This window comes from Aplidium turbinatum, chromosome 8 (assembly GCF_918807975.1).
Source record: "Aplidium turbinatum chromosome 8, kaAplTurb1.1, whole genome shotgun sequence".
Taxonomy (NCBI): domain Eukaryota; kingdom Metazoa; phylum Chordata; class Ascidiacea; order Aplousobranchia; family Polyclinidae; genus Aplidium; species Aplidium turbinatum.
This window is the reverse complement of record NC_137479.1, coordinates 15,292,367-15,314,814: the sequence shown is the minus strand read 5'-3', so window position 1 is coordinate 15,314,814 and position 22,448 is coordinate 15,292,367. Positions and strand designations below refer to the sequence as shown.

Genomic DNA, 22,448 nt, shown 5'->3' with positions numbered 1-22,448 from the left:
AGTCGGACACACGTTGGACACCTCATCCAGTGAATGCTGTGCGATGTGTTAACGGAACTTGTTCTGGTGCACCACCGATTGTAAACAACACGCAACATGCTTATGGCTTTACTCACTATGGAGCCACATGGACTTACGAGTGCAAGACAGGTTTTTTTCTGTTACATTATTTTTCCTTTCTACTTTTGACAAAATTAAAAAAATAAAGATTAGATTGTCTGGTGGTGAGCTTGCTGAACCGGTGATCTTAAAACATGGGTTCGATACCTTTCATATACTAATCTTTTTTCCCCTGAGTCATATGTTTAATCGCCGCGATTGCTTTTATAGGTTTTCATGTGTCATCGGGCCAGCGTCATATTCGCATTTCATGTAACTACGACGGCACGTGGTCGAGACCACAGGGGAAGTGCATCAAGAGCACTTGTGGGACACCACCTTATGTTGACAAAGCTAAAATCGCCGACTACAAAAGTTACGTAGACGCGAGTGGTGCTTCGAAGCAGAACGTCACCTACCGGTGCCATGACGGGACTTGGATCAGCAATGGCATCTACAAGGTTCGAATCAAGATGTTTTTATTTTCTGTATTCGAGTCTTTCTAAATGCACGGGATGACAGAGCATCGATCTTCCAATGCTTTCACTGTCTTGAATTTGAAAAGCATTTCCCTCGTTATTTTCGACTCCGTCTTCATATGAATCATTGACGTCGCGTTCCGTTTCGTTTTTACACAGAGCTTCACAACAAAACTTGTGTGCGACGACGGAGAGTGGTCACCAAAGCCTGAAGTGGGCATTCGTTGCGTCATGGTGACGTGTGATGTGTTGCCTACACCGCGTGTGCAGCAAGGATTAGCTCCTCCTTCAATCTCCCGGACCCACCCGGAAGAAGCTCCGCAATATATGGCTAAGGTCATCTTCGAGTGTCCCTATGGGCAATTTATAAAAGCTTACCGGCTGAGGAAACTATCAATTGAGTAAGTTGAGCATAGTTTGTTTTTAAAACTTAAAGACTTGCTTGAGTGCCGGTTTTACATTCGTTCTATCACAATATACATTGAATCAATCTAAGCTGCTGTTACTTCTCCCACGCAGCTGCATTTTTAGAGATTTTTTAGAATCAAACGTTCCAATTAAAAAAAATTAGCAAGACCGGACGTTGCTAACCTTCAGATTTCTTGCATTTGTAGTTGTCAGAAAGACGGACGTTGGAGCAGGGATATAACAAATTTGTTTTGTGAAGAAACCTCTTGCCCAGATTTCTACAATGACACCAACGCTGTGTGGACCCATCGGTCTCTCTTCTCTATTGGAGCAAAATCGGAAGTAATTATTAAAATTTTTGTCAACTGCCTTCAGAACAAGTGATGATCAATTTTATTTTACTCACTTTAAAGATCATTCAAGGAGTTGCCACGGTGCCAAAAGTATTAAAGTAAATCATTTTGGTCTTGAGAACGCTTTAACTTTAACGTTTTGTCGCTTCTACCTTTTTCCTGACCCTTGCCATGTTATAGCAAGTACTATTTTTCACTTTTAATGTTAGAAAGTAAAACATGAAACTGGAAAACATTTTGATTAGTTCCATGTTGGCATTGACGTCAGGATAAGCTGTGATTTCATGACAATGCTTTGAGCCTACCAGCACACCGTGGGTGTTGAAAGCATAAGCAGGTCCAGATCACATGATTTAACTTGAATCAACATGCCGCCTGTAGCAGACAACTTCAAGATTGTGTTGTTTGGTGTCAATCGACCACTAAACGTTTGATTGCCTTTGAACTCACACATGAAGTTCAATGTCTCACAACTGGAAAACTAACAATGATGATTAATAAGACCTTGCGTTATTACCTGGCACGTCCGTAAACGACTTTACTGCCGTACATACAGCTGACCTGCCTGCCAACATTTTGGATCACCAAACGAGTCTCACTGCTTACGATGACGTGCACTGAGAATGGAAGATGGGAACCAGAAGAGAAGGTGGGTTTGATTCTGATGACGACTATCTGTCGGTAACCTTCCTCATGTATCACGTGATCAGAATTTATCCTAAATGTTGTTGCTTTGGAAATTTTTGATGATCAATAAGATCTTGAATGTACCGATGGTAGTCTACCTCTATCAGGCGTAACCACACCGATCCGGTTTGCAAAGCCAAATCTAGAAACAAAGCCATGAAATGGTTAGTAGTACTTTATTTTTTAAATTAACTATGGAGGTAACGGCTTCACTCTGGAAACCAAAGCCTAAATATTGCTTATAAACTACTGCGAATTCTAGGTCTCTTGGGCTTTAACGTTAATTAATCGCGGCATTTCACCGTAAACTTTTAAACTTTAATGGTTGTACAAAATGTGACGACAACGAATACCCAGAAACAGCGATATGCTCGATGTTATTGTTACGTACCAGTGTCTTCCAATTGAATGTCCTGATCCTGGGGTGGAACACTCGTGGTACAACGTCACCCACAAGACGAGGACCGACGTTCGATTCCCTGTCATGAGCCAAGTTAACTTCACTTGTTTCAATGGTATTTTGTTTTTCAATTATTGTTTGAAAATTTTGTGTGATAAAATTCTTGGACGATACGTATATGGAGTGTCTCGAATTTATGTATGCCATCTGTTGATAGAATGCGTGCGTTTTAGTTTTTAACAGCTTTGGCCAACAAATTGTTTGGTGTGTTTTGAGCGACTACCGATCTACTTTTTCAGCCTGGCCACCAAAAAAGGCGAAAATGAAGACTAATTTATCACAAGAAAGCGAATGGAGTTCAGTTTGATATAAATTTTGCATCATATCGCACGAAACTTCTCCGCTGCAAACAAAACTTGCTGCAACGTCATAGAATAGATGTTCGAAACGATTTTTTAGGGGGATTGAGATGAGACGAAATTGGAATCTATAAAAGGCGGTTCGAAATTAAACGAAACCTAGTTTCGTTTGGAAATATTTTTGGTTTACACGCTCATTAGCGTGAATAATTGCTAAGTTTTCTGTCAACATTATTCAAAGTCATCCGCTTGAAATTGCAATGTGCTTTTCTGCATTCAGAGATTACTCTACGTTTTGATTCCATTTCGAGTCAATGACGAAACGAAACGGTATTCATTTCGAAATGACACTAAACAATGACAAAGAATATCACATGGAATCGAAATTAAACGTTTGAAAAGTTTGGTGCATTTCCGTTTCGAACAGTCTCGTATTCCCCTAAAAGATCTATTTCGACCGTCCTGTTTGAAAATTAGTTTGTCATACATCACGGCAAATCTTGAAGTCTGCTAAGTTCTAACCATGAGAATGCAAATTTTCACATTGCTACTATGAAGTGACATTTACAACTGTTTTTCTCGTCACCTGGTCCCATTTCCCTGATAGCCAGCCATGCTGCTTAGCGAAATGTGAGAATCCATATTACAGCGCCGCAAAACGACGGCGTTGTAGATTAAATTCGCTTTGAACCATATCATTCAACATTTTAACAACGTTGAAATTGTTTTAATTTTATCCCTATTTCGCCTTACCAATGTACTGTGAAGCCTGACTGCTTTATCGTCTAAGTAACTGGCATTAACTTTCTGTTTCGTATCATTAAGGTTACACCATTCTTGCGTCGACAAAGAAATTGATTTGTGAATTATCCGGTGAATGGAATCCATCGCACACGACAGTTCGATGCAGACCAATCACATGTCCCATGCCGCTAGTGACCGACACAGCTTTGGTTCGTGCAAGTTTTGATAAAAGCATCTGCTATCATTAGATAACAAATATCTGCATGAGTTGAAAGTTTCTTACTGTTATCTGAATTTCTTTTTTCTTATACAAGTTTTTGAATCCTCTTCGTACATTCAACGTCAGTGTTGCCTCCCCAGACAACAAACGTTACTTTTACGTTGTTGAAACATGGTAAGACGTGGGGTTAGTTCATTATCACGATAGTTGATAAATAATCTTTTCAGTTGGTTGGCGCGAGGACATACAACTCCACCTTGTTCGTCAAATGCAAGCTTGGCTTCATGGTAACCAACGGTATTACTTTCAAAGGAGCCCGATGTCAAACTGATGGAACCTGGGACAATGATTTGGCTTCCGTCGTGGTTAGTGAAACCACTAGGCTCGGTTTTCATAATTTTCTATTTGTGTGTTGTGATCTTTATTGATTGAGTTTGGGAACCTCAATCCTCGAGCTGAGAAAGCTTTTTGAGAGCTTGATGCTGGCAGTTTCGCATGAGGCTTTAAACCACCAACGCAGACCCGGTCACTGAGATTGACGGAGTGAAGTTTGTACCGTTGTCTGTGAGTTATTCCATTCACTAAGTCCCGCTGATTGGAGGGCTAGCTATTCTTGAAATGCGTTGCTCAAGCGCACACTCTGAGTGTCGAACCAGCGTCGTTTGATCTCGAAGCTTCTTCGTTAATAGACTCATTCGTTTCACCAACTGTTTTTCATAGAAATGATATTTTGTGCTTTGAAAAGGAACGTGCCTGGTATATGTTCTCTAACGCAAATGTGACATGGCAATATGTTTAAATTCCAGTGCTTTCCCATAATCTGTCATCATTCGTCCATCATTGACAATGGAACTTTGATTTCAGCTTCGCGAGGACCAAACTATCATCATCGTGACATTGTCAGGGTAACTTGTTTAAAGGTCAGAACATGATTTATTTTAAACCATTTTTACTTCTGTTACCTTGTTGTGTTTGCAGTTATGTGTCAATAACTTCATCTTTTTCTGAGGCAGTAAGTTGAGTTGTGGTATAGGGTAAATATGTAATGTATATACTGTATGTAGAGTTGTAGACCTATGTATAAACAGCAAGGTATAGCAGAAAATTTATTTCTAATTGAATGCCTGGCTCTATTACGGAAAAAAGAAAAGCTGGTGAAATGGTATTTTCTTTGCTATTATAGTCCAGTAGGTAACTACTTTGGTCAGTAATGCTTCTTCATACTTTGCCACAATGAAGGGTTATTGGACCGATCGCAACATTCGACAATTTTCATCGCTATGCTCCGATACTGGTCTGTGGTTTCCACCGCTGGATGACGTGAAATGCACGAGAATATCTTGCATTGAGCCCCTGCCCATGGCATCAGCTACCAAGCAATTTTCCAGCTTGATAGCTAATAGCAGGTACCTCAACTAGTTCAGAACATTTTGATAAAGTTGCAGTCGTTTGACTAGAATTGCACGATTTTAGCCGCTCGTTAGTAACGTGCGTCCTAAACCAAACAGACAGTGTTTGACAACTTTCTTGCAGACAATGCAAAGTAATTTATTGCGATGTGCCGATTCGAAAATCCTGATTGGTTTATTGTAGCCGCAGTATATAGTGTAATAACAATGTGCAATACTCGTCTGCGCCATTAAAGCGCTGAAATCAATGCACATCTGCAATGGATACAGAATTATATAGAAACACATTACTATTATTGTTATCATTATTTTTATGACCATCATCAGTGTATTTCTTGCTCGGGGAACATGAAGATTTCGTGTGTGTGGAGCCAATGCAAGAAGCAGATTTCCAAGCCTCGCTGATGATAAAATCCGCAATACTCTTTGTCAATCCACCAGGATCGTTGATGAGCTCATTGTTCTTGTCAGGTTCAGGGATGAGATGATGATCCATGGAAAATCCCATAGCCAAGCCAACGCACACATTTTCGATTGTTTACATCAAACTTACGTAAATTATACGTTTTTTAACCTTTTTACATTGCATCTTTTAGACTAAGATACGTTTGTGATCCTATTCACTGGATCGCAACATTGCGACGAGGAAGAGGAGAGAATCCCTTCGACAGGTGGATCATCGGACCTGAACAATCTTTCACACTTGTTTGTCTGGAAGGAGGGGAGTGGCATTATGAGGCAAAAGACATTCGATGCTTGAGTACAAAGGTTGCTAACACTTTCCGAATACGAAACGAACTTGCCACGGGAGCTTTGACCACAGAAGTATATTTGTGTTGTTAAACGCTTCCATTTGACTTGCTGCGACTTTAGATTTAGGTTTTATGAGAAATTACTTATTGGATTATGAAAAACAGAAAAAGCTTCTCGTAAAGAAGGAAGTGTAGAAGAGCACTACAAATAGTCGATGAAATACTAAATTCTGCTTGAAAAGTATTGCTTTTAATTTAATTTATGCCTCATTTCATTTCTCTTTTTATTCTTTGTTTAATTCCATTGAGTTTAAGCATTTTTTAGTTTGCAAAATACAACATATAACTTTGTTTTTCCAAAGATTAGATTGCGCGTGTTGCAAACGATAGCAACTAATTGATGAATATCAATGATGTAAATCTGCACCTTCGTCTTTCCGCAGCAAGTCGAAGTTTTACCAATCGGCAACTACGTGTGGTTGAGCAGAGAGGCGATAGTGGCAGTAAACGATCCCGGGATAGGGACGGAGCTTGGGGAGTGGATTGAAAGAGTCGAAGGAGGAGAAAGAGGAAGACTTTTTAAGGCAAGCGGGATGGAAGAGTTGCGTGAAGCGCTGGAGGATGAAAGTTATCGTGTCATTGTGGAGGACGTCCTTAGATCCACTCCTTTCACTTCCATCAATTGCTCAAATGAAGAAGAAAAGGACTTTATTCCATCAAATATGACCGAAGATGAAATCAAAAAATATGTTCCCATGGTACAAGTCGATCCTGTTCGAAAATGCAAAGCGCTTTCCAAACTGCGGCTCCTAAGAAGAGCAAGGATGTTGAAAACTCTTCCTTCAAAAATCCTTACCGAGAAAATAGAACGTGTTCTGGACTTTCGTTATTCAAGTGAGACTAAAACATATTTTTTTGTTAATTTGTAATTGTTTTTTTAACTTGTTGTTTCACCGCAAACACAGATTGTAGACTAGTATCAGAAGAAATTGGGTAAGAAAGTAATCAATATTAATCAGTAATAATTTTTAAATTGCAAAAATATTAAACGGCGCTTTTAGTTCCAATGATGTTCTAATCTGTCTTCAGAGTAGTTTTAAAAAATCACTTGAGTAAATTTTTAAATAAACGAAAAGCTCTTCAAGTTGATTTCTTGCGATCTCTGGCAGGAATCATGAAAATGTCATCGTTCGGTCGTACCAGCCACATCGTGAAGGAGTACGCGGCTTTAGTTGGTAGCAACGACTCCTTCTTGTACGATGGCGACCCTCTCACAACGTGGACGCCAAACCAGCATGCTATCTCATGGCAGGTGAGTACAGGGTGCCATGCTTGGCTGTCATCTGTGGTATGCTAGTTCGATACCAGGGTGAGGTGATTGTTGAAAACGTTTCTTATTTTTTTGTTGTGTTGCAGCAGTTCAAAAGTTGCACCACACCAGAAATTATCAATTTCAATCAAGAAGTATAATAATTGAACAGATTCCTTACTGTGATTGTCCAATGACTGATACAGAAGGGAATGCATTGCAGTGAAAAGTGACAAATTAATTCATCTTAGTTTAAAAATTTCGTGTTTTTAGTTTTAGCAAAATCAAACATGTCATTTTTAAACTGGGATTGAGAAGTCCAACCTTGTCAGTCCAGTCCTTTCCTTTCTATATTGATCGTTGAATAGTTGCATCGTCAATTTGGTTTTGTAGTTTGCATAGAATTAAACACCAAATTATTTGGAAACCTAGTAACTTCCGAACCGCCTTAACCTAATATTCCTTATTCCAATTAATATGTCATAGAATTTCGAACTAGCGGTCACCTGCCATTAGACCTGTTCAAAAATCAAAAATGTTCAAACTTTTTAGCTTCTCGCATTGTTTCCCATGATTTTGACCATGGAAAATTCGAAAATGACAAACATTATGCTCTCAGATGTTGGGATACCCTGACTCAAGAGGCCTAAACATTTCCATTTTTGCCAAAATCACTAGTTCAGAAACGATACAGTACTGTTCATGGCCTGCATTCTGTAACATAGTCATCACGAGGTTATTAGTCAAACCTCTGTCAGTCTTGTCTTACTGAGTAATGAGCTAACTTCTTGCTTTTTAATAGATCATTATAACACAAGTTTGAAATTTCAGAATGACGTCAGCATGACCTTTATAACGTCATCTTGACGTCATCGTCAAAATTAAATGTGGGCTCTCTTTTTGTCAGACTAGACCCATTGAAAAATTTCAAAAGATGTGTAGGTTACCTGAAATAAACAAAATGCCTTTTTACCAAAAGTGGCGCTAAGTGCTGCTAAAATCTTTTTATTCCGCCCACTCTTCTCAAAATGAACCATAGGCAAGCAAAAAAAAAGTGACCTTAGCGGGTTTAACATAATGTATTACACACAAAACATTACCACACAAAACGTTTTGTGTGTAATACATTATGTTAAACCCGCTAAGGTTAGCCTACTTTGTTTTGCTTGTCTATGGAAGGCTACATGAAAGCAAACTCTCTACCAAAGCTTTATCTTCTCAAAATGATGCCAAATATCGAAACGTTGATTTTCACTGGTGAGCTATCAACAAGGCATTGGATGAAAGTGTTTTCAGTTGAAATAAAGACTTCCACTGTCAGGATCATGTCTTAACAGGCCAAAAATGGATGATTTTGGCAAAAATAAAAATCTTTAGTCCATTTGAGTCAGGGTATCCCAACATCTAAGAGCAAAATGGTTGTCATTTTCGGGTTTCTCATGGTCAAAATCATGAAAAAATGCGAGGATAAAAAATTTGAAAATTTTTGATTTTTAAACAGGTCTAACATGCCATACTAGTAAAAGTTGCTCTTTTTACATCTGGCTACGGTGAAACGATGGAAAAGCACCCTTTGCAAGCCGGACATGTTCGTGTTTAATCAACACATGCATTCCCTTCACTTTTCCAGTTTGAGTTTCATCTCGGTGAACTGTATCTCATTGATGAGGTCATGATAATGACGACGAAACACGTCGTCTTCAATTTGACGTTTTCTCCCAATAACCAATCGTTTCGTTCGAATAAATTCTTCCCGATTGACACTCGAAAACCAACGGTGAGTTTGTTAAAAGAATATAAAGTAATGATAAATTACACACGAATAAGAATATCGGGTGTTTCAAAAACTTCATAATACCTTTCCTATAAAAATGTATCTGTTTGCTGCCATCAGCTTGATTTTTACTCAGTTACCGTGACTCATCAGGAGAAGGTTGGCAGTTGTCAACATGAGTCTGAATTAAATGCTAAGGAAAGTTAATATTTCGAATACCTTGGATTTGCGATGTTTTCTTTTGGAAAAATAAGGATTTTACGATCCATTAGTTGCTTGCTAATTATTTCTTCCTCCAGGCTTTAGGCGAATACATGGAAATGGCCGTCCTGAGCTCCGCTTACGGCCTCACAACAAGGATGAGGAACTTCGGGAAGCAGAAAGCGACCCTTATTCACTTTTCATTCGATCTTCCTCCTTTCATCCGTGAAGTCAACTTCCACGGCGCCCGAGCGGAATGGCGGATTGTGAGTGATTCGGTTGCAATCACAATCCTTTATAGAGTTGTTTCTTGGCCAACCCAATAGGATGGGTATTGAAATCTGTTGATCCTGTGCTATGTTATTAACTCATTACATATGCACTGATAAGCAGACAACTGTGTTGCTTTTATGTCATTGACTAATGTTGGACATGGACAGGCTAAGAGTGTTCTGCACGATTGATGATTAAAAAACAAGGTTGAAAAAGACCATCACTAGTTAGAAGCACTAAAAGAAACAAATTAATGCAAGCGCACTGATGATGCGACTTCATCTTCGGCTAAGCGCATGTTATCGAAATTATGTTTACTTGTTTAATTGTTTAGATCTGTAGTTACTAGTTATTTAGTCTAAAGATACTCCACCTAACCAGATGCTGTCTGTGTGCAGGTGGTTCCCTTGACGAGCATGGTGGCCATCCTCATCGCCACTGCTTCCACATTCTTCCTCCTCCTTCCTGTACTGATGATTTTTGACTACAGACACGCCAAGGTGCTGTGTTGTATGATTTATGCTTTCTGTACTACATCAGCGACCATCAAACATGTAGGCCGACTGCATTCACTTACAATATCTACAGGTCAATTTCTTGCGCGTTGGGTGCGTGACAAAGCTGTTGGTGAAGAAACACGTTACTTTTGAATGAATTTTTCTAAGTTACTTGACGTAACGTACAACTTGTGAATGACAAAATGAACTGTTTCTGCAGGAATGCACCGTGCAATGGTTTGGTGGCTTGAACGACGGAATTCCTTGCGTCATAAAAATACAAACAGCAAGCTCACCCAAGTAAGGCATCATTGAAGGCAATACGACTGTCACATCAATGAGTGATCAATTGATCATGTTAAATAAACAACCGATTAATGTAACGGAAACAAATGCAGAGATGAAAATCAAACTTTTTAAGAAAATTCAAACTGTGCAACACCTTTTAGGGTCGTATTGGACTTGTACGTTCGTGTAGTGACGAGTCGTCGAAGCTCAACGCCCGTGGCTTGGGTGAAGATGCCCGCACTGAAGCGTGGTGTGCTAAGCAACAACCTCACAATCGGCTTTTTCACTCCTCGGCCCGAGACCAACCACGTTGGCGTCTACATCGCCTGCAACGCCAGCGACTTACCGGAGGGCGTGACGGAAGAGAAGAAACTGACAAAGTGGTGAGAGGCACAACGCACTTTTCGATGTGGCTGGCCACCACTACCAGCACTACCAGCCACACTACCAGCGTCGTAGTGTAGTGGTTGATATTTCCTGGACTTGGGTTCAATCCTGCCTAGAAGTGTAAGATTACAAAAGTTGTGGCCTACCTACTCGTCCTCTCATTGAGCCTTGAATAAAGCAAGTTAGAAACGATCCGCTGCGACATGCAAAGTAACCTTGATATTTCTCTGAATACACAGAGTAAATCATGCCATAAAGAGCAGATTGACTTCCCGCCATTGTCAGTAATGGTGTCACTACGATATGATGACATCAAGCAATAAATTGAATTGTAGTTCTGAATAGGAAAGAATTTTTGATGTTAAAACAACGCTATTTTTAGTTATTAACCTTGCTTCCTGGGACTTCACTTCGTTACTACTTTCATTTCACGTTTGAAAAAAAAAAAAGAAACTAAAAGATCAGCCTATATTTTTAATCGCGATGCAGGGAGGTTGAAAAAGTAGCTGCAGTGTGCGCCGGCAGACAATGGTCTAACCAAGGAAAGACGGCGGTGGTTTCGATTCAGCCATTCCAACGATTCGGCTTTTCACTTGAGCTGCAAAAGCGGAAAGACCACGATAGATGTGTATGTTTGGATAGGGATTTCATTTTGTATTTGTTGCTTTATTAGAAGACATACGCGCTTCTGTTTATTCAAGCATACCGGTAGTAACCCTTGTCTTGTCTTTTTTATTGTTTATTGTAAAAATTTTTTTATGTTGCCTTGTGTTTTTATATCTTAGTGAAGCTACATAACCCTAGTTGTTTTGTGTTACTGTTGTTTGGTACAGGTTTATAACCTGCTCTGTGTCTGAAATAGCAAAATCACTCTAGTCAATAAAGCGGCATGTCTCAACGTAGTCATTTAGTCGCTTTGAAATCATATGCTTATTCATTGTTTGGACTGCTTTGTGTATGTTCAAGGCCTTTGTATACTCTGAAATTGGTCAAACTGTGTGCATGTGTGTACGCTTCGGCAGGTAGCAACATTTCGTTAACAGAAACAAACTTTTATTTGCAGACGTCATGGCTGACAGTATACGCCCAACATCACATGCTGACGCTGGTCAGACCTCTGCGATCTTTGTGTGAGTTATCACATACAGCATGTAGCCTACAGTAGTTACTTCACATCGCAAGTAGTGCTGATGAGTTCTGACGTCACTCGGTTCAAACTGACGACGATAGTGACGCGTTTGTTTTGCGTTTCAGTTTCGTATCAGTACCTGACGTTGACGCAGAGATTATTTTCCGTCGTCGCCTCAATAGCAGCGACCATCCTGATCATGATCGTCCTCCATGTCTACACTGATGTGGCCGCAAGTCCCGTAAAAGGGGAAGCTTGGTACCAAAACAGGTGAACTCCCGTCTCGATTTCTGTGCAGGTCTTTTCTTTAGTTTATTCCGATGCAGTTCGTTTACAATATTTCACATCACGTCATTAGGATTTTGAGAAAAGGTTTTCTGAACACAGCCAGCTTCTTCGGTTCGTAATTTTGATTGCGTTTACTCTTATAGACAGAATGATCCAGACCAGCTTAATCTTGCCAGGGTTGCCAGACTTTATTTTTATTTTTTTTAAAACTGCCAAATCAACACAAAAACTGCCTAATAGCAGTTTTGATGGCTAGTACCTAAAAAACGATCCTAACCATGTTGGATGCAGCATCAGATACAAACCCAATGCATTTTTGAAGATGTTAGCCACGTTTTATTAGAACGTTTTCAGTTACGTAAATTTAAAGAATTATAACATGCTCTAGCTCTGTTACGACAACTAAAGACACAATACAGCTTTAATGCTTTATCATTGTCACTAACATAATTAACCAAAATGCATATATGCTTTTGTGTGTAAATATATGTAAATTTATTAACAATTAGATCATATTTCTTTCCTTAAAATCTGTTTTTCAAAATCACGTTTTTCTTTTCAACAAGCAAAATGACTTTTTATCAAACAAGCACACTTAGTTCGGTGAAGTTTCAACCTTTCTAGAGTACTTACATGTCCATGAATTAAACAACGGCAGGTCCATGGCGACCTTTATACATTGTCTATAGATCGCTATGGACAGGTCATACAAACTGCAATTTGTATTTCTGCGGTTTTTATTCCATCGCTCACCACAAGGGCGGAACCAGCAAGGAGCTTTAGAGGGAGGGTTCAACAAAACACACTGGCGTATGTAGGATTGTAGGTCTACATTAATTCGTCCTTGTAAAAATATGGTGAATATGGTTATTTTTTTTGTTTTTAAGGGGAGCAATTGCCCCCTGGATCCGCCACTGACTCATCGCACGTTTCTTTTGTGGTTTGTATTGCATTAACGGCCTTCTACCTCACCACTCAAGTTTTAGCCTTATGTTTTTGGGTGTCACCATGATCTTTGATGGAACTAAGTGTGGTAATGACAAAACATCACCACTTCTATAATCCATACAATCTGTTGCTCTTACTTGGTTTTATACTTACCGTCACCATCATAAAACGCTTTCTATTTAGATGCTACACTTTTTAATGCAAAATTAGGCTACAATTTCATGACAATGATATTTCTATTTAACTCTTTGAAGTGCACATAAAAGTAAAAAAGTTGAAGAAACTCGCTCGCAAGTCTTCGAAATCTTGAAGGCTTCTCCATGCTGCTAACTAAACATTTAACATCAGGTCAAATTAGTGTTATTTCTGGTTTGGATATTGCCTATTGATTATCATTTTTACCTTTTCAAAACAGCTTTGAAAAAATTCCTAATTTCCTAAAGTTTGCCAAACACGTTTTAAAAGTCTGCCAAACTGTTCGTTTTCCTGCCAAACATGTTAAAAAACTGCCAGATTTATCATATTTGGCAGCAAAACTGCCAAATTTGAATCTTGCTGGTTGAAAATACAACACACTCGTTGATACAATATTTTTTCTTTTCCAGTTTCGTGAGCATTTCTACTCACAGTGGCATTTGTCTCATCATCTCGTTTTCCGTTGGCGTCGCCATTCTACTTTTTCTTCGATTTCTCTTGGTAGCTTTCTCCAAGCATGAGCGATACATGAAGTTGTGTGGAAAGGTAAGGCAACCGTGTAATGAAAGGTGTTGAACTGTTGATACGGACAGCTAACAGCTATTATATAGGCTACTAGTATGTCAAAATACATGATTTTAACATTTGAAATTAGTGAAGCAATGTTTTTCATTTTCATTGTCTGACTATTACGTTCTTACCTATTCCTGTGCAAATAAATTTTCCATAATTTATTTTCTGTTTTTCGAATTAATTTGTTACGCAATCTTAAAATTTTTCTAAGAGTGTTGCGACTCTGCCAAATTATTAACTTACTATTTTACATTTCGGTTGCAAACATGTATTTTTTGTTTTGTCGCTTTTATTTTATTCTAGCCTCTGGTATGTTGGCATGTAACTTTTCTCAGCGATGGTCAGAAATATAAACTGAACTGAGAATATATCAAGCGATGATTTACAACCGAAAGAAGCAATTTTCTTTTGCTACTTTTAGCAACTGGGCCTGATCACCTGTGCTTCTAAACAAAACCAATTACCTCTCTCTCTGAAGAAGATTTTTTAGCTCAAGGACACTAGCCTTTAGCCCCCTAGATCGTGATGAATGGAGACTAAGGATGTGCCTTGCCAGACCCGTTCTACCCTGATTCTAGGAAATGAGACGTAAAACAGGAAGAAGAAGGAGAAACACTCCATTAATCTTCCAAACTTCATAAACTTCTAATTACATTATTCTAAGAGGTTACACTGTTGTGCAAATGCATTCGATGAATGCAAAATAGCAATAATACATTTGCAACAATTATTGTAATACTTTGCTTTAATGGTGCTTTTGGTACACAGGCTAGGACTGCTGTCCTTCGATTGCCGGGGAAATCCTTGTACAACGTCATCATGACTGGCTACCCGTCATTAAAAGCATTCAAAACTGGGAGTGGTTTCGCCAGTCATCTTCTTCCTAGTCATTCCACTATGGTAAATAGCCGTCTATCAAATTATACGCAGCATGTGCAGTAACTTATTATTTTAGGCGACCAATTGTTGAATTTAAACAAAAATCTGCCTTAAGTCGAGTTCTTTGTGTCAGGATATTGTGTAAGCTATGATGCATTGATAAACCTTATTTTAAGAATAATATTTTTACTAGATTGTGCGGTTAGTAAAGGATTCGGCTATGGAACGTCTCTATAAATGTCTAAGTGTAGATTGCAATCTGAGTAGTTTTACAAGATTCTGACTTCATTCCCATGATATGTTTTTAGATGGCCTGGTTGATGGAACGAAATTTCTGGTGCCTAGGAGTTTACAAGAGCAGAAGTGCTCCTTTTGCGGTGATTCCATCCTCTGGAGTCACGAAAGTTGATGAAACGGATAAGCCAGAAAATAGGCCTGAAGTTAAAGATATCATTTCCATGAAGAGCACGGATTCTAAAAGCGCCGAAACGTTGGACTTAAAGTCGCCTTTGCCGTCAGTCGGTTGTGTGCCATCAAAGGGGAATAAACATGGCAAACGCATCAGCACAGCGCACAATGCTTCATCCAGCAGTTCTTCAACTAGCTCGTCTTCTAGCAGTTCTTTATCAGGATCATCTTCCAGTGGATCAAGCGGTTCTGGAAGTGTAACTTCAACCTCTGGATCGACCACATCATCCTCTGGAAGTGCAAGCACAAGCGGGAGTACTGATTCAACTGCTAAAAAGAAGACCGTTTCTTTTGACAAATCGACCACAGAGAAGACAAAGAAAGCCGCTCTGGAAGAAAAGAAAAAATCGGGTAAAAAAAAGAAGTCTGATTCTTCCTCCTCTTCTCCTGAAGGCAAGTCTTCGTCAGAAGGTGATGATGACGATGATGATGATGATGATGATGACGGCTCTGGTTCCAGTTTCACGTTGCCAAAGGTGAAAAAGAAGAAGAAAGAGGCAGTATCAAGCAGCACGATGGAGACTTCACTCCACACAAGCGACATGACTGTTGATTCCAGTACTGACGTCATCCTTGCTGACAAAACGAAGATCATTGCCGATATCGCTGCGATGCAGAGAGGAGCATTCAGAGACAACGAACAAATGGGAGATGGCTTGCGGACTGAGGTATTAGGAAATGATGTTCTTATTCTTATTGCGAGTTATCCGGTAGTTTCGTCTTCAGGAAGATGAAGTCTTTCTCCGTTCTCTTGTGTTCAGGCTACTGGAGAATTTAACTCGTTTTTTCATCTACCTTTATAAAAATACATCTTCCAAGACTGATGATATAGTTAAAAAGAATGTGTAGCATTATTTTGTTGTGACGTTCTATATTTCTAAGCCTGTGTGAATGTGAATACTGTAATTCCTTGTAAAACTTTGGGTATATGTTGAGTATTTCCCTTCGTCTAAATTCATTTTCATAACCGACAACCGCTTGTTGTTGCAGATGAAGAGTTACATAGTGTCACGTCCGACTTCATCCCAACTCTCTCTTGCTGTAGGACGTCGAACCATCTTCCCACAGCGAGAGGAGGTGGTGACACAATCCTCCTTATCCGACTTCTTCTTCTCATTTACAGCAGGGTCTCTAGTTCTGGGCACCATGGGTGTTCTAACCTCGATTACATTGGTCGTCTCCTACTTGCTGGTGAACGGTCATCGAACTGGACCAGAAGCGAAGTTAGATATGACGTTTTTATTGAGATCTTTACTCTACCGCCGGTTGTAGTTCTTTCCAATGCATTTTCGTATAGAAAAGTTATTTTATATAAAGCAAGCGCATTGTAGATTTAATTTATGAGTGAGTAGTTTGAAATTTGACATATTTTTAGTTCGAGAATGTTAAATCACTCACAGCAAACGTAGCTACTCTTAAAAATCAAAAAGTTTACTGTAAGGTTTAACGACTTTAAAATATTCGTTCCATTCAGAGTCGTTCGTCTGACAAGCGATAGTTACCTTCTACAAAATAAATACACTCCTCCGCATTACAGCGTCAGTTTAATTTCTTTGCAGGTTCCTATTGGACGGCGTTGTTTTGATCACGGTTGGCTTTCTGTTCCTGGGTACTGCTCTGGAGGGTGCGATCGTCTCCTTGCTTATATATTGTGGTTTGGTGGAACATGATATTGACTTCGAAGGAGAGGTGACAATGGTTATCCAATAAAAGTTGTGCCGATTTTTAAATCATTTTTGCAACCGAAAAATAAACTGTTGTTTCTTTTTAGGTGAATTCTATTATGAAAAAGTATCAACACACTTGTTCAAAGCTTTGCACAGAAAACGTTATCGATCAAAAAACGAAGCCTTCAAAGCGTGGCCGCGCCACTGATGAACAAGGAGTCGATAAGCAAATACAGGAGGCGTGGAAGAAACACAATGAGAAACACGTTGAAGTGCAAGCTGGGGCAGGATTGACCCAACGACAAGCTCGGCTGCGGCAAACCCGCGAAGCGATTCTTCGGTGCGGCGCCACCATCGGCCCTTGTAGGACCCGCAGCTGCCCTGGTAAGATCCCGTGTTATCGCTTGGACTGCTCGATAAAGCATCAAGCGCAGAAAGCCGCCTGTTGTGCTGAAATCCAAGTCGAGATCGAATCTAGCGACACTCACTCCACGCCTTCAGAAGGAGAAATGTCTGAAGCTAGCCAACGCTCGATGCGTAGTGCTACAAGAGAAGATAACGCTTTGTTGAAATCTTATCTTCCGTGTGAGAAGGTGTCGAAGTGGATCGGTGGTGATGTGAAGTGGATGTGCGTCACACCGAAGTACAAGCCACTCCGTCCTGGTAAGTCCGCCATCGAGGAACGGATGATGTTGCCTTTGGAGCATTCTTTGCCGCAAGCACGTCGAACATATTGCAGGACAGCTGATGATTCTGTTGAAGCTGCAACTTACCAAACTGTTTTTAATCTGCCACCAAACGTATGCGACGTCTGTGAAACCGGGAACGTATCTTTGCCGCCTACGTTCTACAGTGAACAGGAGCATGTCGATACGCGGTCAAAAAGCCAAATAAGCAATACAGTTAAACTGTCAGCGTTTTCAAGCACGCGAATTAACGGACAAGGTAAAGAAATGCTCATGGTTCCGAGAAGGTTCCCTGAAGAGTTCAAGGTATCTGATAGACCGGTCTCTGGAAAGAAGGATGGACTTCATTCTTTAGAAGGAAGCGCCGGACGCATCTCGAAGCAAAATCAAGGCAAATATCACCTTTCACCGGCGTTGAAAGAAAAACTTGGTGCATCCCAAAAGAAGAAGAGCAGGGGTGATGACGATGATGGACATCAATCACTTCAGGCATCACAAGGCACAACTCCTTCGCCTACAACCACTCCGTCGCAAGGAACCAACCGCAACTCGTCAAGTCGAAATTCATCCGGTCGAGCGAAACCAGGCCCTCTAAAGCGTCACGCTCGCAATGGCAGCACGGATTGGTCTTCTACAGACACAGAACGAAAAACTCCTCATTACAAAAAGAAAAAATATCACACTGGTCCCGAATCCGAATATTCGTCGGAGTCGAGATACGAATCTGCGGGAGGCGGCGACGAATTTTCCCCCATCGGCCGAATAGATGTTTCGGTTTGCGAAGGTTTGAGCTCGTATGAGTCTGACAGAAGTAAATTACCGACTCTTGGTCGCCGCATCTCGGTTAGTGTGCTGACGACCAAGTTTGACTACTCGCGTTATGAGAATCGATTCATTGACGCGTTGAAAGACCTGCAGAAGGAAAATGAGGGAAGGAAAAAAGACGGCCCATCATCTGTTGAAACCGGACTACGTGACGCCATGAAACTGCTGCGGAGAATATCCGAGCATGCAAAGATCGGAATAAAAGGCAAAGAGTTTCCAAGTAAAAACCTGGCTGGCTATTCTGAGCGGGAAAAGGGCTATGTTGAAGCGTTTAAAGTGCTGCACGACGAATCTGGTTCCAAAAGTATGAAAGACATAGCGCAAGCGTACGAAAGAATTCCTACAAAAGGATTTCTTGACCAAGAAAAAGGATTTCTTGAAGCTATGAACATCATCAATGGAATGTCAGACGACACAACTCTTCCGTCAAGCACCAGTCTCACCGAAGCCGACAGTGAGCTTCGGTCGTCCGCTTACACGCATTCGGATCACGAAAGGGGATTCATAAGAGCATTGAAAGTAATGCGTGATATATCAGAGGACAAGGCTTTGATGAAAGAAAAGTCAGGTTTGCAAAAGAAAGATCACAAAAGGCATCCTGTCAGAGTTCATGTTGCTGAGCACTCGGCCGGCTTATCAGGTACAGAAGACCCTTCTACAGTCGTCTCCTGCAAAGTCACGTCTAAGCACAAGCTAAAGCGGCAGCAAGAAAGCGATAGTTCGGACAGTTTTGGAGGAAAACCGAAGACAAGACCCAGATACCTTCCGAGTAGTTCACTGACAACTGACACGCAAGGAGCATCCACAAGTGGATACTTGCCACAAACAGACGAATCGTTGTCCACTCGAAAGAAAAGAAGAACAACTACGGACACTTCGGGAGAAGTTTCTACATTGAGTTATCCCCGTTCAGATGACTCTCTCCTTTCATGCAGAGCGCTGAAGAAAAAACGACGAGTTACTATAAGAGAGCCTCCACAAACCAACCGTGTTGAAATGGTTCGAGCGACGGTGTATTCTGATGGCGTAAGTGAGGAAGACGCGTCTTCCGACATCTCTACCAGCACAATCCGTGAAAACTCCTCCAGGAAGCAAGATAGAGTTGCAAGAGCGACTGGTGATGAGTCATCTCTCCCTAATTCGGACATGTTCCACCTTTCTAATCTGAGTCCGTTCAAAGCAGTAAAACATTTTTTGACGCAAGCCAAACTGGTCGGCTCTCCAGACAACGTGTGGGGTCCGAGTAGTGGAGAAGAGACGGCAGAAATGAGTCCCTACAAGAAAGATCACGAATCGGAGTATGAAACAGGGTCTTCAACATCAGTCGCCCCTAAAGGTAACTTAACTCATTTCGCTGTTGAACTTAGTTTAAGTTAGGCTAGCTTTCTGTACTGTTTTGGATTTAGTGAACGAACATTCTTGTGTTGTCAAGATAGCTTTGCAGAACTTCCTCGACGATGCTTGCATTTTTTTTCAGTTGTTCTCCACAATTTCCCCCAAACCCAATCGTCTGCATCACGTGATACAACACCAGGTGAGGCGAAAACTGTTTCATTGTCTATTTCGACAAGGAGTTGAATCAATGTTAAAGACGGGGTTTGATATCTGGAATTAGTCATTATTTAAATCCTTCTTTAAGTGGCATTTTCTTAACATTTGTGTTATTGTTGGCACTGGGCATTTCAGACGCTTCTCGTTCGACATACGTCCAAAAATCTCCAAAACCACACCCGAAGAATCGTTCCCGGAGTGGTAAATCCATTCGTGTCGCTGCCAACACTGACCCTCAGTCAGTTTCTACTGACTCCCGCACTCTGCGACCGCATTCAAGTAGGTTTTATCAAAAGTTTGTTTTCATAAAGCTGGCTAGGTTTGGCTTTGAATCTTTATCATCGGACTGACAAAACCTTGATAGATTATTCCTGGTAGTTTTGCATACATGTAGAGTGTAGACTGAATACAGGCTTTTGACGCAGTGCCGGTTACCGAGAAAACCGATTGAAGTTTTCCGATTCTTGAAGTGTTGTTGCCGAGAAATTATTCCATTCATTAGGTGCCGCTGAATGGAGAGCAGTCCTTAGAATGCATTGCTCACAGCGCACACCCCGAGAGTCGAACCAGTGCCGCTTGATCTTGAAGCTTCTTCGTTCACGAAGTCACGCGCTAACCAATTGAGCTATCGGGCGGATAAAAAAGCGAAAAGGTTTTGCGCAGATTTTTCAAACTCAATAATTGAAAATTGCTAATTGTTGATAATGCCTGACACTTAATCCCACCGTTCACATCAGATGCCACAAGCTCTTCGTATGGACAGCTGACGTCACAGACAGACCAAGAATCTGAAGTCCTGTCTTTGCGAGTGACAGTGAACTCAGAACCACGGACGCTCTCAGCCGATTCGTTGCTTCTTCATCCTTTTTCACGTAAGCAATTTATGGTTTGTTTAGGTATTTTAAAGTCAGGCTGTGGTTTTCAAGTTCATATAGCCTAGGATTGCAGCTATTGTGCCCTGGATTGCAGCTATTGTGTGACGTGTACTATATGGATGACTAATTTCATTGTTGTACAGCTGCAATGGATCAACCGAATCGCGTGACGGTCGATGCATCTTCAGACTATTCTAAGTCGATACTGACGACAGTTGATGGTAATGTTTTTTGTTTTTATTTTCATAATGTGCAGCACTTTTACAAATGAATCTAATTCTTAACAAACTGTTTGTAGACGTCAATATAGGTTTTCACAGCCAAGCAAAATTAGTAGACTGAGGCCTGTGTGGCCAAAATCCTTTTCCCGGCGGAGTCTATGCTACGACGAATTCACTTCGGCGTTTTGAAGTTATTTTTGGCCATGTCATGAGGAAGGAAAATTACAATACGCTGCTTTTATGGAAACATCAAAGGAAGATGAGCTCGTGGAACACAGCGTCTCACTTTTCTCAATAACCTCAAGAGTCATCTTCACGTTGCAGCCACAACAATTTTTAATACTAGCCCAGACAGCAAAATCCGTTAAAATAATGTAATCCAGTAAAAATAATGAATTTTGCTGCCTGGGAGGTTACAGTAAGTTATAATATCGGGATAGATCGAAAGAACTGTATGAACGCGTAAACGTGGAGCAGGCATGGTGCACGAAGAAGGTGTTCTTATGTGGAACTGACGTAACGGCGATATATTTTAGAATCGTCGCGCATGGATCACGATGGTGAAGATAGACGAAGAGAACATACTGATGATGATCATGAAAGCGACAGTGACGATGACAGCGATGAACACGAACGCGCCAGGGCGTCAACTGTTGCATCTTCGGGTAAAGCTGTTTATTCGCGATAGGAATTCTTTCTTGTATATAAAAAAAATTAAACTAAGCAATTAGGAATCTGCAATGAAAATAATGAAGTCGTCGTCTGAGAAATATTTCAAGATTGCTTTTAACATTTTTTAGTGTCAAAGCACTGATTATGACTTAACATTTTCAACTCTTAGATTTTTTTTATCATTTTGATACTTCCTTCAGCTCAACTAAAGATGATCATATAAATCGAAGTTGATTTCTAGTCTATTATTGTAACTGTCTCCGCCGCCAATGATTTCTAGTCTAGTGAAAATAAATTACTTTTTCTCGATATGATCATCAGTCTTACAATCTACAACTATATTCTGTCAGTGAGTTCGGCTGACGACATTCGTGCGCTACGTGATGTTTTCAGCGAGATCAAGCATGTCCTAATCGCTGGGATTAATTACACGAAAAGTCGTCTATCCATGACACGCACCAGTTTGCACCCAGGTAGGTTGCAATCTCAGCTTGTCAACAATCAAGTGAAATGAAACGAAATTAGTCGGCTATTTATCTTTCACTTGGTGATCACTCACAAGTTTTCAACTTCACTTGTTTACGTTGCAGCTGCGGGGCCAAACGCTTACGCGCAAAGCGTTATTTATTCTTGCTTATCACGAACTGGAGTGCTCTCCGAAAGTCTTCTACCATCGCTTGTGGAGAGAGGAAACGGTGAGTGCGTTTACTGGCTTTGGACAGCGAAACTTTTCACGTGGCAGCCAACTTAGCTGTGGCTATCTAAGGGAACGTTCAAATATTACGTAACGCCTTCGAGGGGGAGGGGGGGGTTTATGCAAAACGTTACGTTA

At 40.5% G+C, this 22,448-nt stretch overlaps 1 protein-coding gene across 1 annotated transcript in view; it reads left to right on the top strand.

Annotated features, from left to right (window-relative positions):
* Positions 1–22,448, top strand: part of LOC145776093 (uncharacterized) — a 74,400-nt gene that overhangs the window by 50,426 nt on the left and 1,526 nt on the right. The window contains 34 exon segments of the mRNA XM_082587498.1: positions 3–150; positions 331–560; positions 738–979; positions 1,193–1,328; positions 1,896–1,988; positions 2,421–2,541; positions 3,611–3,738; positions 3,977–4,114; positions 4,556–4,669; positions 4,989–5,155; positions 5,755–5,983; positions 6,354–6,804; positions 7,080–7,222; positions 8,850–8,996; positions 9,293–9,460; positions 9,866–9,967; positions 10,185–10,264; positions 10,414–10,635; positions 11,129–11,267; positions 11,703–11,769; positions 11,894–12,038; positions 13,610–13,745; positions 14,541–14,672; positions 14,960–15,787; positions 16,110–16,342; positions 16,679–16,808; positions 16,891–19,633; positions 19,775–19,831; positions 19,984–20,127; positions 20,586–20,720; positions 20,867–20,944; positions 21,481–21,609; positions 21,967–22,089; positions 22,207–22,311. Of these exon segments, the coding sequence (XP_082443624.1) occupies positions 3–150; positions 331–560; positions 738–979; positions 1,193–1,328; positions 1,896–1,988; positions 2,421–2,541; positions 3,611–3,738; positions 3,977–4,114; positions 4,556–4,669; positions 4,989–5,155; positions 5,755–5,983; positions 6,354–6,804; positions 7,080–7,222; positions 8,850–8,996; positions 9,293–9,460; positions 9,866–9,967; positions 10,185–10,264; positions 10,414–10,635; positions 11,129–11,267; positions 11,703–11,769; positions 11,894–12,038; positions 13,610–13,745; positions 14,541–14,672; positions 14,960–15,787; positions 16,110–16,342; positions 16,679–16,808; positions 16,891–19,633; positions 19,775–19,831; positions 19,984–20,127; positions 20,586–20,720; positions 20,867–20,944; positions 21,481–21,609; positions 21,967–22,089; positions 22,207–22,311 (8,383 nt within the window).